Below are 15,730 nucleotides of genomic sequence, written 5' to 3'. Positions count from 1 at the left end.
GGAAAAAGAAGGCCAATGTGAAAAAGTATGAGGACCAATTACAACAGCTGAAAAAATTAGAGCATGACTATTTCTCCTCCAAAAATGCAGACACACTAAAGAATTTAATTACAGCCAAAACCAACCTTAACAAAATTGCGACTGTTGATGCCTGCAATGTTCTACTTAGAATAAAGTCTAAATTTCACAGAGGGCAAAATAAAGCAGGTAAAATGCTAGTGAATTACTTAAAAATTCGCTCTGAACGTAAGACCATTGGTCCGATCATGGACGAATCCACTAATATTCTGGTGTCCTCTGATGAAGAAATTGCAGCGGTCTTTCATGACTACTATCAATCTCTTTATTCAGATGATACATTTCCCTCCTCTCATAATCTTGATAAATTTTTTTCTGGACTCCCTGCTCCTCCGTCTCTGAATGCTGAGTTTTCCGCTTTAGAGGCGGATATTACTTTACAAGAGATACTTACTGCTTTGCAAGCTTTAAAGAAGTCAAAAGCCCCTGGTCCGGACGGATTACCGGTGGAGTTTTATTGTACTTTCAAATCTTTGTTTGCCCCTAAATTATTGCAGCTGTTTAATTCCTTCATTACTGACGCGAAAGCATCTGGCTCCTTTATTGATGCCTTGATCGTCATTATTCCTAAGCCTGATAAGGACCACTCTTTTTGTAAAAATTTTCGCCCAATCTCCCTAATCAATTACGACTGCAAGATCTTCGCTAAGATTATTGCGTCTCGACTTGATTCTATCATACCCCTTCTGATCAAGACTGATCAGGTGGGTTTTGTCAAAGGCAGATTGGCTTCCGATAATGCTAGAATGTTCATGAACATCTTGTCCCATGGTAAAAATTATAAAGATCCTCTGGCTGCTTTGTCTCTGGTTGCTGAAAAAGCATTCGATCGTATAAATTGGCAGTTTATGTTTCATACACTACAATGGTTTGGTTTTGGCCCTAATTTTATTTCTTTTAATAAATTGTTATACTCATGTCCGAGGGCTAGTATTTTTGTTAATAACCAATTTTCTCAATTTTCCCCCTATCTAGAGGCACCAGACAAGGTTGTCCTCTCTCCCCATTACTCTTTATCCTGTGTTTGGAACCCTTCCTTGAGCGTATTCGAACCAATCCCAAAATTAAAGGTTTTGCCTCTGCTTCTGTTGAAACTAAAATATCTGCCTACGCGGATGATATATTGGTATACATGTCCAATCCAAGTGAATCCCTTCCCCCTTTTTTAGAGGAAGTCCGCCTTTACTCTTCCATTTCTGGGTACAAACTTAACCTATCCAAAACGGAGGTTCTCCCTTTAAATTCGATATGTTATCAATTTATGTTTGCGGATACTGCCTTTGCATGGTGTCCTTCCAAAATTAAATACCTTGGCATTTGGTTTGCCTCTAATATAGCGGATACTATTAAATTCACTTTTAACGCACTAATGAATAAACTGAAATCTCTTCTCCTCGTGTGGTCCCCCTTATTTTTATCATGGTGGGGTAGACTAGATACTATTAAGATGATGGTCACTCCTCATATCCTTTATACGGTTTCTATGCTCCCTGTCAAAATCCCTAACACATTTTTTCCCAATTAAACTCTCTATGTATTAAATTTTTATGGAACAATAAACACTCCCGCATTGCTTTGAACAAACTTATTCGCCCCAAAGAAGAGGGGGGAGTGCGCTTTCCTAATTTTAAAGTGTACCACTCTGCTTTCTTGATTAAACAATCTTTCTCATTGGCCTTCGATTTCGGGGATACGCCTATACCTCGTTGGATTATCTTTGAGCGGTCGCTTCTAAAAGAGTTTCAGTTTCAGCATGTTACATTTATTAGGCCTGGGCAGCAAATTCCGTTCCGTTCGCGGAATTTGCGTAATTTGCGTAATTTCGCGTTCCGCGGAGAACGCGAAATTGCTCAAAAGTCTGCTTTCCGCGATTTCGCGAAATTTTTGCTTGTTCGCGTTCTCAAAATGCATGTTCGCGAGATATTTCTCCTCGAGCACGCAAACAGCAATTGCGAACAGGAAAAAAGCATCGCGAACAAGCAATTCCGCGTGTTCGCGGAATTTCTGCGTGTTCGCGGAGATTTTTACCGTTTCGCGGAGATTTGCGTAACGCAATTACGCAAATTCCGCCCACCCCTAACATTTATGTCCAACTGCACCTTTTTGTCTAAAAGCCCTGTATTAAAATACTCCCGTGAATTGCTGTGCAATACATTTCTTAAAGACCTATCCCCTATCCAATGTTTTTTAACTTCTACCCTATGGTATAACAAATTTCTTAAATATAAAGGTAGATCTTTTTACTACAAATACTGGAAGGAAAAGGAGATCTTTTTTGTCCATCAGTTTTTGAATGGGTTTTCTATCATCTCCTTCCAAGAACTACAGACACGATATCAGCTCCCTGACTCCTTTCACAAGGAATACATTATTATCTCTAATGCTATACAAACCCAATTAGCTACTTACACTCTCCCATCAGTTTCACCCCCTTTAATACCCTCTTCACCATTATATTCTCTATTCCCGGCGCATAAACTTAAAGCTGCCACTGTTTATAAGTTATTGTTATCTAATGCCAATGTTCGTTCTAAACCCAACATTGAGAGTGCATGGGAAATGGACCTATCCATCTCTCTTTCTATTGATTGTTGGCACAAATTATGGTCGAAATTATTTAAAGTTTCGGCTGCAGCCAGAATAACCCAATCTCTGTTTTTTCTGTATCATAGAGCCATTATTACTCCTGTTGCTATTTGTAAGTTTTCCCCTACATCCTCTCCTCTTTGCTGGTCCTGCTCTACCGAAACTGGTACATTAGTTCATCAGCTATATGAATGTGTATCTGTTCTATCTTTTTGGAATTCAATTTGGAATGTCTGCATGTTAGTTTTCAACTTTAATGCAACCTTAACTTTTGTAAATATCTTTTTAGGTTCTTTAGCTCCTGATATGGAAACTGTTTTACCTAGTTCTAGGTTATTTGATCTTTTTATTGCATTAGCATTTAAAGTGATCCTGTCTGCATGGAAAGACAATTCTAAACTGTCGTCAATTACTTGGTGGAATTTTATTTGTGACGAACATAGGATTGCTTCCGTTTCCTCCTCTTCTGTTTCCCAAAAAATCAAAGTTGATCTTCTTTGGCTCCCTTTTACTACTTATCTTTCCTCGCACCCTCCCATGTGATAATTCATTTTCTTTTCATTTTCTTTTCTCTCTGGCTTTCTCTTTTCTCTTTCTCTCGCTTCTCTTTGGTCTTTCCTCTTTTCCTCCCCCCTTTTTTCCTCCTATCCCATTTACCAGTGCCTTTTCCTTAATTACCCTATTATTGATCCTTTTTTGTCTGCCCAGTTATTGTAAACCAATTTCGTTTATATATTATTTCTTTATGGCACTATATTGGAATATTTGTTTATTGTATCATTTGTTTTTTTTCTTTTTCTCTGAAAATTCAATAAAAACTTCTTAAACAAAAAAAAAAAATGTAATTTCACTATAACAGTGTGATCTGAAAATACTGTACTAATGTCTACACTCCTCCCAACTTATACCTGGGTTCACAGCCTCTGGTTAAACATCCGTCCTCTTCACCACCTTCTCTGTGACCAGCCTTCCTCCTCGAGCCTACTCTCCACACTGTAATGCTCTCCAGTGTAATGTGCAGCACTCTGTTACTTTGTTGTTAGGTTTGCTTTCCAAGAAGCAGATACATTGGTCACAGTTCATACCAGGAAGTGAGATCTCATAATCCTGATTGATTCTTACCTGTGCAGCGCACACCTGCAGACTTCGTGGTGTCGCAGTCCCGAGGTACCTTGCCACTGAAGCGACACTCTGAGAGCCAGCGTTCACTTCCCTTGCACTGTACATCTGTTATTAGTACTCGCTCATATGCATTCTTAGGAAAGGAAGATCCAGTTGTTGCTGAAACTGGAGCTCCACACCCCAGCTCTCTACACACCACTGCAGCATCCTTCATGTCCCACTGGTGGTTACACACTCTTCCCCATTTAAAGATATTTATCCGCAAAAATCCAACACAGGGTTCCTTGGAATGCGTGAGGACAACCTCCATGGGGGAAGCTGCAGAAACAGAAGAAATGCACATTGTTACATTCTGTAAACCCTTTCACCCCCTGTATATTTGCAAACCCCTGTGCCAGAGTGTTTGCTAAAATATAGGCATTAGAATTCTCCAAGCATGGGTGCACACATTACACCCATAAAACAGTACATTTTTCATTACATTCAGGGCTGCCTGGTGGCGTGTAAACCCCTCAATAATATCTCTTTGCACCCTTCATTATCCTCACACAGGAACATATCTCTGCCCTGGCATGACCCAAATCAGAATTTGCCAGGATCCTCCGAGTGTGGTTTTCCATGTGTTTGAGCAGGAATCCACACTAGACACCCGGGAATGTTTTAAATACGGGGTTAGTTCATGGGAGACACCAGTGGCATAACATTAACCCCTGCGATGCAGGGGACCTGAGCTCCAGGGGCTCCCATGGCACTGTGTGCAGTCAGCGGACCCTTGGCCTGAGAGCACCTGACGGGTCTAGAGCATGGGGGGCTTCACGTTACACCACTGGGGAACACTGCACTATCTTGGTTCCGGGGTCTGCCAGCACTGAGGGTACCTACCAACTGCAGACATTTCCACACACTTGGCAGAGAGGAATTGATGCGGATGGTGCTCACAGAAGCCAAACACGTTCCTGTAAATTTAAAAACTACGTGTAAATATATCACACTTTCTTCACTTTTGAGTGACAAAAACTCCAGAAACTCAAGCAAAGGCCTCCCATCAAATATTCCTTATTTTTTTCTGCTAAGAACAGTACCTGCATGTGTAAGAGGGCCTCTTGCATGAGGTAAGAATATACCAAAATGATGACCATCTCAACACAACATTGAAGTACACTGACTTCACATTGTCACAGATTTGATCTTTTCCTGTGTGTTATGATTTGCCTCGATGTGCAGAAATGGACACTGGTTGGATAACTTCTCAGACTAAGAAAAAATCAAATCACCATTGAGCTCCTCATTGGAGCACAGATGTGAGTCCCACTGGGTGAATTCACTCATAGAATAAGAAAACCATACATTAAATTACATATCATTTCCAATCTAAAAGCACCCGTCTCATGAGGCACATAGAGATTAAAGCCCTTGCTCCACTATATACTACAGTCTCCTTCAGTTCTCAGGATTCTCAAGGTGAAGCTCTGTTCAGACCCCCCTGACAGGTGGCATAGTGGGACAGTCCATTTCCGGTGCACAGCAGAGTATGCGCTGCAGAAAAATAGCGCATGTTCCACCGTCTCACATTTGAGTTTGGATGCCGGACAGAAGGCTACTGGAGGGTTCAGTGCAGAAACGTTTAACCATTTATATCTAAAAAAAGCTCAAGTTCTGAAATGTGTTTGGATTTGTGGAATGTAGGCTCCAACATCGTTAGTTGCAAGAGTACAGTATATACAAGTATATGACAATGCCTATATATATTTATATATATATTCACTGAAAAAACCATAGGTTTCACACATGTTATAGTTAGCTGGACATTTCCATCGTACAAAACCATTGAAATTCCCCCGTTATAGTTAGTTCAGCTAACAATAACTCGCGCGCCCGCAATCCACTGCTGATGACGTCATATATTACATCACTCATGACATGGTCAGTGACATCACTGATGACATCACTGATGACATCTCAAATGACATCACTGATGACATCACTGATGACATCATCCATTGAGTATGTGTTTCTGAACAGTTTTAATATGTTTAATATATATAGGGAAAGGCCTGTAGAAGAATAAGTGGGTGTAAAAGTGTGTGAATGGATGATTTTCTAGGTGTGTAACTGACTCTATAAGTGAGTCATTAAATGTATCTTACTGCAGACTAGTGACTAAACTGTGTGAATGACTGTATGTGTCTGTGTGTTGGTGTATAAGTGGCTGCATGGTTTTGTGAATAGCTATATGAGTGTCTATATGGGTTATTAATTGGTTGTCTGAGTATCTGTATGGGTGCCTGAGTGTATGTGTGGGTGAGTTGTACATGTGACAGTAACTACATATACGAAACACAGTCGAGGAGAACGGCCTTTTGGCACCCCATCAAGCGGGCTTCCGCCCGGGCCACTCCACGGAGGCGGTGGTCCTCGCGGTCTTGGATGAACTCAAGGGGAAAGCTGACTCTAATCTCCCCCAAGCCCTGGTCCTCCTTGATTTGTCCGCCGCATTTGACACGGTCGACCATTCCATTCTTCTCGACCGTGTCAGATCGGCTGGCATCCGGGGCGCGGCCTTTTCTTGGCTCGCGTCCTTTCTTTGCGAGAGGTCTCAGACGGTTCATCTTCTTGGCTTCTCTGCCCCTTCCCATCCGGTCACTTGTGGTGTTCCCCAGGGTTCCTCCCTTTCCCCTCTTCTCTGTAATCTTTATATTCAACCTCTTGTCACCTCTCTTCTTGAGCTGGGGGTCTCTGTGTATAACTACGCCGATGACCTTCAGCTCGTTTTTGATCTCTCTTCTTCTTCTGATTCCCTTTCTAAGTTTGTTCCACTTTAGTCTTTATTTCTGAGAGGATGAGTGCTAACCACTTGAAGCTCAATCCGGACAAGACGGAACTTGTCCTTACCGGTGGCCCCTCCAATCCCTGGTCTCCGGTACACTGGCCCCTTTCCTTTGGTCCCCCCCCCCTGCCTGTTCCCTCTGTCCGTACCCTTGGTATTAAAGTCAGTCATGACTTATCTATGCACACCCAGATTAGTTCTGTCGTGTCTTCCTGCTTCCTGTCCCTCCGTCTCATCCGGAAGATTTCGCGGCTCTTTTCCATCGACGCACTTAAAACCATATTCTTGGCTCTTGTCATCTGGCCTGTATGCGGGCATTCCTGCTGATGAATCCCGCAGACTTTAGGCCATTCAAAACCAAGCGGCCCGCCTCATCCTCTCTCTCCCTAAATCTTCTCACATCACACCTGTACTTAAGTCCCTTCACTGGCTTCCTGTCCGTTTCAGATCTCTTTTTAAACTGGCTTGCTTAGCCTTCCAGGCTCATTCTCGCTCTGCTCCTCACTTTATCACTTCTCTCATTTCTTCTCATGCCCCCAGGCGCACCCTTCGTTCTTCTTCTCTGTCTCTTTTGCACATTCCCCGTTTTCGCAAATCCAGAACGGGGGGCACACGGTTCTCAGTCCTGGCCCCTCAGCTCTGGAATAGTCTCCCACTTTCTATTCGCTCGATTCCTATTTATTCCCATTTTCGTAAGGCCCTCAAAACTTTTCTTTTTCTTCAAGCGTTTCCCTCTTAGCCCCTTGGGATGCTTTCTGTGAGTTTTGATCAGGACCTCAGCGCCAGGAAGCCGCTTGGCCGCAGTGCGCTTTATTAAATACTTTTTTCATTTCATTTCACAGTGTATATGTGTATAAGAGTATATAACTATCTATATGTGAGAGTGTGTGATTGCGGGACTGGCTGTATGGATGAGTGTGTGCTTGTACATGAAATTGGATAAGAGTGTCAACATTTTTTAGTATTTTTATGAGTAAGTAAACTTGAGTGTGTTTAACTGTATAGGTGAGTCAATTTTACTGTGTTTAATTATTTGCACAACTGACTTGGTGTGTTAGTACCTCAATGGATGATTGGTGGTGTGTGAGTGTCTATATATGTGTATAAATGCATATGATAGTCTTGTACGGAGTGACTGTAAGTATGAGTGACTGTACAGGTGAGTGAGTGGAGGTGCATGTAGATCTAAGAGTCAATGAGTGGGTATGTAGTTATTGGTATTGGAGTATCTATGGTTTTCAAAATGGCCGTCTGAAATTTTGAGTTGGTGTATCAAAATTTATATTAGGGTGGGAGAAGGTGTACTAATTTATCACATATATGACGTCATCAGTGATGTCATCAGTGATGTCATTTGAGGTGTCATCAGTGATGTCACTGACCATGTCATGAGTGATGTAATATGTGACGTCATCAGCAGTGGATTACGGGCGCGCGAGTTATAGTTAGCTGAACTAACTATAACGGGGGAATTTCAATGGTTTTGTACTAGTGAAAAGTCCAGCTAACTATAATGCCCCTGAAACCTATGGTTTTTTCAGCGAATTTCTAGGGTTTTTTAAATGCTAATTCCTAACTATAACGTGCCTGAAACCTATGGTTTTTTCAGTGAATTTCAAAGGTTTTTTAAATGCTAATTTTTAACTATGGCTGCAGAGATAGGACATGTGAAGAAAGAAGAAAAAACGCACAGAAAGAAAAAAAAGAAATGCAGAAAGAAGCAACAGAAGTCCTCAAAGACGAAGAAAAGTGCAGGAAGAAGGAGAACGTGCAGAAAGAACAAACAGTTTGTCAATTAGAATAGGGCACAGACATTCAGGAGAGGGAGTTAGCAGGGTTGGATTGCTAATGGTTGCAGCCAACTTATCCATTTTCTTGGCCATCTCGGCCATTTTTGTTGCCATGACTTGGAGGGTGTCCATTTGTAGTTCGAGCTTCTCCGATTGCCATGTTAGCAGGTTAATGGGAAGTGCTGACTGACCTTAGCAGGTTGTCCTGCACGCATGAAAGTTCAATCGACAGGAGCGATGGAGATCTGTGTAGGAAGTCACTTGACTCAGGCTCAAAGGTTGAGCCTATGGTGATACATGATCCATCCGGTGCTTATGAATTGTTGCGCCTTGTAACAATGCAGCGGTCTCCATGTCTTTTTTTGGGATCCTTACTCTTATGAATTGTTGCGCCTTGTAAAAATGCAGCTGTGTCCATTTCTTAGTTTGGGGTATGGAAGTTGTCAGCCGAAATTGTTGAACTTTTACACGGACTACCGGTGTCATCCAGTGACCCCCCGGCTGTTGCAGCGACCAGGTCCCTTTCCGGATTTGCAGTATAGTTTAATGTGTGAGCGTCGAGTAGAGCTGGGGAGGCTCCAACTTATGGCAAGACTGGGACCTTCTCTTCCTCCTCATAGGTGATGTAGATATGATGGACCGGCGGGGTGGCTCCATTCCCATTGATAGCGGGATTGGTCCTATTTCATCCTCGCCTGTCTGGATGATAGCCTTTGGGCGTGCCTCTTTTATGGTTGTGGAGGTTGTTGTGACTATGAAAGGTTCAGAGCCCTTGGGGGCCTCATTGTCCTTATGTATAAGTGTAGAGGTTCAGAACCCTTGGAAATCTTGTCATCCACGTTTTCAGCGTCCACGTTTGTCCACACTGGGCTGCTCTCTAAAGAGGCAGAATTTTGGACCCTTACCCAACTGCGTATACCGTACGATTTGCCAACATTGGGCTGGTCCTTCAGCTGATCGGATACCCCCCCATAGCAGCCTTGTTTGTATCAATCAATCAAATCAAGCTTTATTCGATTAAAAGAATAATCATAAAAGCGCATTTATAATACATTACAGTCAAGGGCAAAAAACACATAGATCTGATAAATAAAAGAGGACTAACCTCAAAGTTATAAAAGGTATTTTACAGTGCAATTTCCTACATAATAATAGTCTTCCTACATTTAAAAACAGACTTTAAAAACTGATAAAATTATAAGCTCTCCCCCCAAAGATTGCATAACTAAAAAGGCTGGGCGACATTGTTTCATCCCTAGTGTTCTGAGCACCGGAAGTATCCACCGTTTCCTCTGGTAGGTATAGAATTTACAGAAAAATAAGACGTGCATGGTAGATTGTACAGACACACCATCGCAAGGGCAATTAGACAGTTGCCTGGACCAATCGTTAATTGTGGGAAAACTGAATAGCCCATGCACAATAGACCTCCTAAACCGTGTTAGTAAAAATCTATCAAAATCAAGAAGTACATATGTTAAATACGGCTGTATCTTGAGAGTAGTAAGAATATTTTGGTGTGCCCAGACTGAGATTTTATGAATCTCTCTGTTTAGTCTTATATTTTCAAGGTAATGCAGGCAACTAAGTTTCAGTGTGAAGTACTGGGTATTTTAGACCCAGCGGTGCAGGGGCACACACCCTATGACTTCTGGGTTCACCCTGTTCCAGACCTACAGAAACACAGAGTCTTCTGGGTGAAGTCAAAGATTCGTTTATTGGCTGCAGACCAATGACAGGTATCCTAGAAGTACAACAGCGTGTACGTTCTCAGGAGACTGCTGAAAATCATAGGAACGGGCTTCTCCTTAAGTACAAAATATCATGCTCCAGGAACACATTCCTTGGTTTACGATATGGCCATTATAAGTATACATTACAAACGAAAAAGCAGAGTCATGATGACCATCCCACATTCCAGTTCGGCCAGCCCACAATGATTTACACAGTAAGGTTCAGATCCCACATTTGATGTCAATAGACCCCCCAATAAACATGAGCATCTCCTGTTTTGGGAAACAAGTCATAAAGCAGGAACAAGCAGGTGTGGAAGAGATTAGCCGGGGGATTGTGTAGAATGAAAGGGTTTTATGACGGGTCAAGCCCTGATGCTAATCACAGGTGGACGGAGGAAGGGGAGCTCGTGAGACCGGTTTGACCTGGGGCAGCAGAGCCAGCTGCCCAGGTCACAGAGAAGTCAGAGGGAAAGCCCATGTACTGTGAGGCCCGTATTTACTCCATTATAGCCTATGTGAGGGCAATGACAAGATGGCCACTGCTTCCAAAATGGAACCCGCGTAGTGAAGCAGAATAACGTGTACACAGTGCATTCATAGCTAGAACGGTATATAAAGCACTCGTACATGCCGCATTTACCATTTGCGGTTTGCTAATATCAAGATAGACAGGGGTAGGGCCCTGTCCCCTACGCGGTCCCGAATATTAAAGTACGACAGACCCTCCTTTTGCCCTTACATAGGCAATCACTATACTCATCTTAATCCGAGTCTAGGTCAATGTTCACAAAGTCATGGAGATGTTGCTGTAGCATCATCCTATTACTTAGCTCGTCCCTCGATACAGGTTTCCTTACACATAAGGTAGCACAGAGGCCACATATCGCAGGAGCACACTGTATGCACAGGCAGAACAGGAAAAGAATGGCTAAGATCATTCCAATGACCATCAGAACTTTCCAACCCCAGGCAGATATCAATTCCCAGAACCACCCCACCAGTGACCAATCTCCCTTATCCACGTGTATGGATTCAGATATTTTATGGAGTTTGGAGATGGTTTGATACACTGTTGGAGCATTATCTGGTATGAAAATGCAGCAACTGGATTGGATGACCTTGCATACCCCACCGCGGTCTGCAAGAATAACGTCTAGAACCATGCGGTTCTGTAAAGTCATAAGGCGATCCGCTTGGAGCTCAGCTGTCAGATTACTAAGGGCACCAGCCGTTACATTTATAGTCGATTCAACCACACGAGTCAGTTGTCTCAGGTTCCTACTATTGACCATAGGTCCCCAAAACGGCAGGAAACCCAAGAAGAAGTCTCCCGCTTCCTGACCGGCAGTATCCTCCTTACTAATCACACCTCTCACAACTCTGGTCTTGTGATAGTCAGATGCAGCAGTAAATGTCGGCGGTAGCAAGTTCGCAATATAACATGTGCCCGAGAAATCAGGGGGCAGCCATGTATATGCACGGTCATTACAGATGAAATATGTGCCCTTGGCAGCCAAAAACGCAGGGGAAAACTGTGACGGGAAAGTGTACGTTTCAGTACAGTCACTTCTTCCCAGTTGAGCTCTAGGATTCTGACCATTACCCTGTAAGCAGAACCGACCCATGTGGGGTACGACCCAGATTGGAGATGAGATTTTTCGCTGTCTTTCACCCAGACTAATACTATACCCCGTCGCGTTCCATCCTACATAAGGTCTCAACTCTTCTTTGGGAATGGATGAGTATGCATCGATATCCCTACTCATATCGGCAACTCCTTTCATCAAAGCCTTATTATTGGTGATGGGTCTGATGGAACGCGGTTGGCGAGGGGAATATGTATCTAAAGCATAGAGAAACATGGTTTGGAATGCCCATGACGATCCATTGTAACTATACGGCAGCACCAGGTAGGGAATACCCTTGTTAATGGTATGTGGCATTAACCCACACACCCAGCAATTGGTCGTATTCATTACCAGTTGGTGCTGGTGCAAGAGCTGGATAAACGAGTTATTTACGAACTCTGATCGTCTGGTCTGTTCGTGCTCAGGCAAAGGGTGAAAAGAGTGAGAGGAGGCAGTAGAAAGAGGTATAGGCTGTTCAGTGGGTTCAATGGGCTTTTGAGCGGAGAAGAACACAAATCCTACAATAAACATCATTATGCTACACAGTGTAAAAAGGCACAAAAAGACTAAACATTTACTTTTTACAATTCTACACATCCTTGCGTTAAAGTTCATTTCCTCAATCGGTCTCTCCATCTTAAAAAACTCCATCCGCTAAACGGGCCGCTCGCGGCAGATGAGTTTCTTCTGCTAAGGGGCACGCCTGTCAGTCCAGGGAAACGCCCTAGACCAACCAGAACCGTTGACCTAGCGTCTTCGGCCTGTACCCCAAAGTCTTGGCACCGCGACCCTGCGGCAGAACCCGGATGGTGGTTCGAAAAACAAAAATCAAGAAAGTCCTTCAGATGGGAGAGCAAAAAATGTTAAAAAGGAAATAGTGAGGAAATCTTTATTTGTCCATGGGCCTAGGTCTCAAATTATAGCGGAGACGGCCAGGTGCTGTTTGGTCTTGAAACAAAAGTTCAGGCTCAGTGGTGTCCAGTCGATTTGATGGTGGCACAGCTTCCTGCAGAATATTGTCACTCTCTTGGTCTGAAACTGTGTCTTTTATGCGTGCGTCACTGAATGGTACAAAACGAGGTACAGTGTCCGTCTCAGAGTCGGCGATACCCTCCTTGACCCACTGGTCATATGGCAGAGGCAAGGGGACTACTTTACAGTGAGTACCATGGATCCAGTGCTTCTTCCCTTTCACTCGCACTGCTGATCTTGTCGAAAGAAGAACAAGATGAGGGCCGATCCAGCGAGGCTCGTCGTTGCTCTTGCGCTGGAAATTTCGGACTAGCACCCACGTACCAGGGTTGATAGGGTGTCCAGGAGGTTCAGAAGCTTGGGGAAGAGTATCATGTACCTGTTGGTGCAAAACACGCAGTTTAACAGTCAAATCATACAGGTAATCGAGCAGTACTGGATGCTCTATCTCACTGAACTTCGTAGGCCTCGGTACACCCCATACGTTGGCCGGACGGCCAAAAACAACCTCGTAAGGACTAAGTCCCACTCGTGAGTGTATGGTCATTCTGGTGGACAGGAGTGCTAGAGGCAGAGCGTCAGGCCATTTAAGACCGGTGCTCGCCTGGATTTTGGCCAGCTTGAGCTTTAAGGCTCCATTGTAGCGTTCTACTAATCCAGCTGATTGGGGGTGATTTGCAGCATGGAACTTCTGCTTTATCCCTAGCCCTTCACATACATTCTTCATCACTTTACCCACAAACTCACTTCCATTATCACACCACACCATTCTTGGCATCCCAAACCTAGGGAAAAATTCCTTCACAAGGGCTTTGGCTGTGGATAGGGCAGTGTTATCTTTCAGAGGATAAGCCTCTATCCATTTTGAGAAAGCACAAACAACCACCAGTACATATTTCAGGTTGTTGCACCTTTCCATGTGAATAAAGTCCAGCTGCAAAACTTCAAATGGACATGATGGGGGTGCAAAGTGACCAGCTGGAGTTGGGGTTCCCCTACCAGGGTTGTACTTCAAACATACTATGCAATTCTTGACCACATTCTCTGCACACTTGGGAATCCCAGCATTCTGCCATACTGGAGCCAACAACTTGCATATACCTTTCGTACTGATATGTGCCATTCCATGTGCCATAGTAACCACTGGAAGCACATATGCATCAGGCAACAACCATCGCTTATGTTCTGTCAGATCAATCCAACAACCATTCTCATCCAACTTACCCATACTTTCTCTCCACTTGCTTAACTCTTCCTCTGTGGCTTCAGCTTGAAGCGACTTCACACTCTCTATTGTGTTTTCACACATTCCCACATCATTAACCCATCTTGCGGGGCCTGCAACATACATTCTAGTCTTCACATTCTGTGCTGTTTCTCTCGCGGTCTCATCAGCAAACGCATTCCCACGTCCAACATCATCTGTGACTTTCCTGTGCGCACTGCATTTCATGATCGCAACTTGCAACGGTAGGGTCAGTGACTCAAGGAGATCATTCACCAACTTGCCATTCTGAATTTTAGCTCCATGCGACGTCAGGAACCCACGCTCCTTCCACAATCGCCCAAAATTATGAGCCACGCCAAAGGCGTACTGGCTATCTGTGTATATATTCACTCTCATTCCTGCAGACAACACACATGCTCTCGTGAGGGCGATTAATTCTGCTGCTTGGGCCGAATTATGTGGCACTCGTGCAGTTTCCACGACCGTGTGCAAAGTCGTGATAGCATATGCAGCAGTCGTGTCACCATTAGGGAGCTTGAAACATGAACCATCTACCCATAAAGTGCCATCACACTCAGTCAGGGGAGTATCTTTTAGATCTACTCTCCCTTTCGTCTCTTCTTCTGTTCTGAACAGACAGTCATGTTGCTCAATCTCATTTGAGTCTGCTGGAATTGGCAACAATGTAGCTGGATTCAGCGTATTGCATCTCTTTATGTGTATGTGATTTGCTAACAGTGTAAGTTCATAACCTGATAATCGCGCACTAGTCAAGTGTTGTGTCTTGGTCCTATTTAATAATGTGTCTACAGCGTGTGGAACCATAACGATCAATGTGTTGTCCATTACCAAACCAGCAGATTGTCGGATAGACATTGCTGCAGCAGCTGTCGCTCTCAGACAGCTTGGCAATGCCCTCGCTACAGGGTCCAAGGTTGATGAAAAATATGCGCATGGGCGCGGTCTGTCGCCAAAAGGCTGTGTTTACACTGACAACGCACATCCATCTTTCTCGTGAACATACAATGTAAAAGGTTTGCTGTAGTCAGGGGTACCCAACACAGGTGCTGAACATAATGCATTACGCAATTCCACAAAACTTTTCTGGCACTCTTCAGACCATGGGATAGGATTCGGTGTGTCTTTGCATGTTTAAGGCTACTAAAGGTTTTGCCAATAAAGAAAAACTAGGGATCCAATGCCTACAGTATGAGGTAATGCCCAAGAAAGCACACACTTCTCTCTGTGTTTTTGGCACACTCAACTGTGCAATGGCTTGAATTCTTTCTGGGGTCAGTTTCCTTCCCTCCTTCGATAAGAGATGACCTAAGTAGGTCACTTCTTGTCGACAATATTGCAGCTTAGAGAGAGACACTTTGTGACGGAAAGCGGATAAATGGCGCAGCAGTGACAATGTGGCTTCTTTACAAATCTTTTCAGTATCCGCAGCGATCAGTAAATCGTCCACGTACTGAATCAGGATAGCGCCACTAGGTAAAACAAGTGCATCGAGCTGCGCTTTCAAAGCTTGACTATATATTGATGGACTTTCACAGTAGCCCTGGGGAGCGCGTTTGAAGCGGAAGCTTCGGCCTCCCAGACTAAAACCAAAAATGTCCCTGCTCTCTTCTGCAATTGGGATACTAAAGAAAGCATTCTTTAAATCAATCACTGAAAACCATGCAGCAGAGGCTGGAATCATCGTTAACAAGGCAGTTATATCAGGGACAACCGGAAACTGTGGCACAACAATCTTATTAACC

At 43.7% G+C, this 15,730-nt stretch overlaps 1 protein-coding gene across 2 annotated transcripts in view; it reads right to left on the bottom strand.

The window, feature by feature from the left end:
- Window positions 1–15,730, bottom strand: part of LOC146839237 (CD5 antigen-like) — a 409,368-nt gene that overhangs the window by 292,794 nt on the left and 100,844 nt on the right. For both annotated transcript variants that reach the window (XM_085603261.1, XM_085603262.1), the window contains exon 3: window positions 3,787–4,104. In XM_085603261.1, coding sequence (XP_085459387.1) covers window positions 3,787–4,104 — 318 coding nt within the window. The remainder of the gene's footprint in view (window positions 1–3,786; window positions 4,105–15,730) is intronic.

This window comes from Triturus cristatus, chromosome 4_2 (genome assembly GCF_964204655.1).
Source record: "Triturus cristatus chromosome 4_2, aTriCri1.1, whole genome shotgun sequence".
Lineage (NCBI taxonomy): Eukaryota > Metazoa > Chordata > Amphibia > Caudata > Salamandridae > Triturus > Triturus cristatus.
The sequence above is the reverse complement of the archived record's forward strand: the minus strand, read 5'-3'. Positions and strand labels throughout refer to the sequence as shown.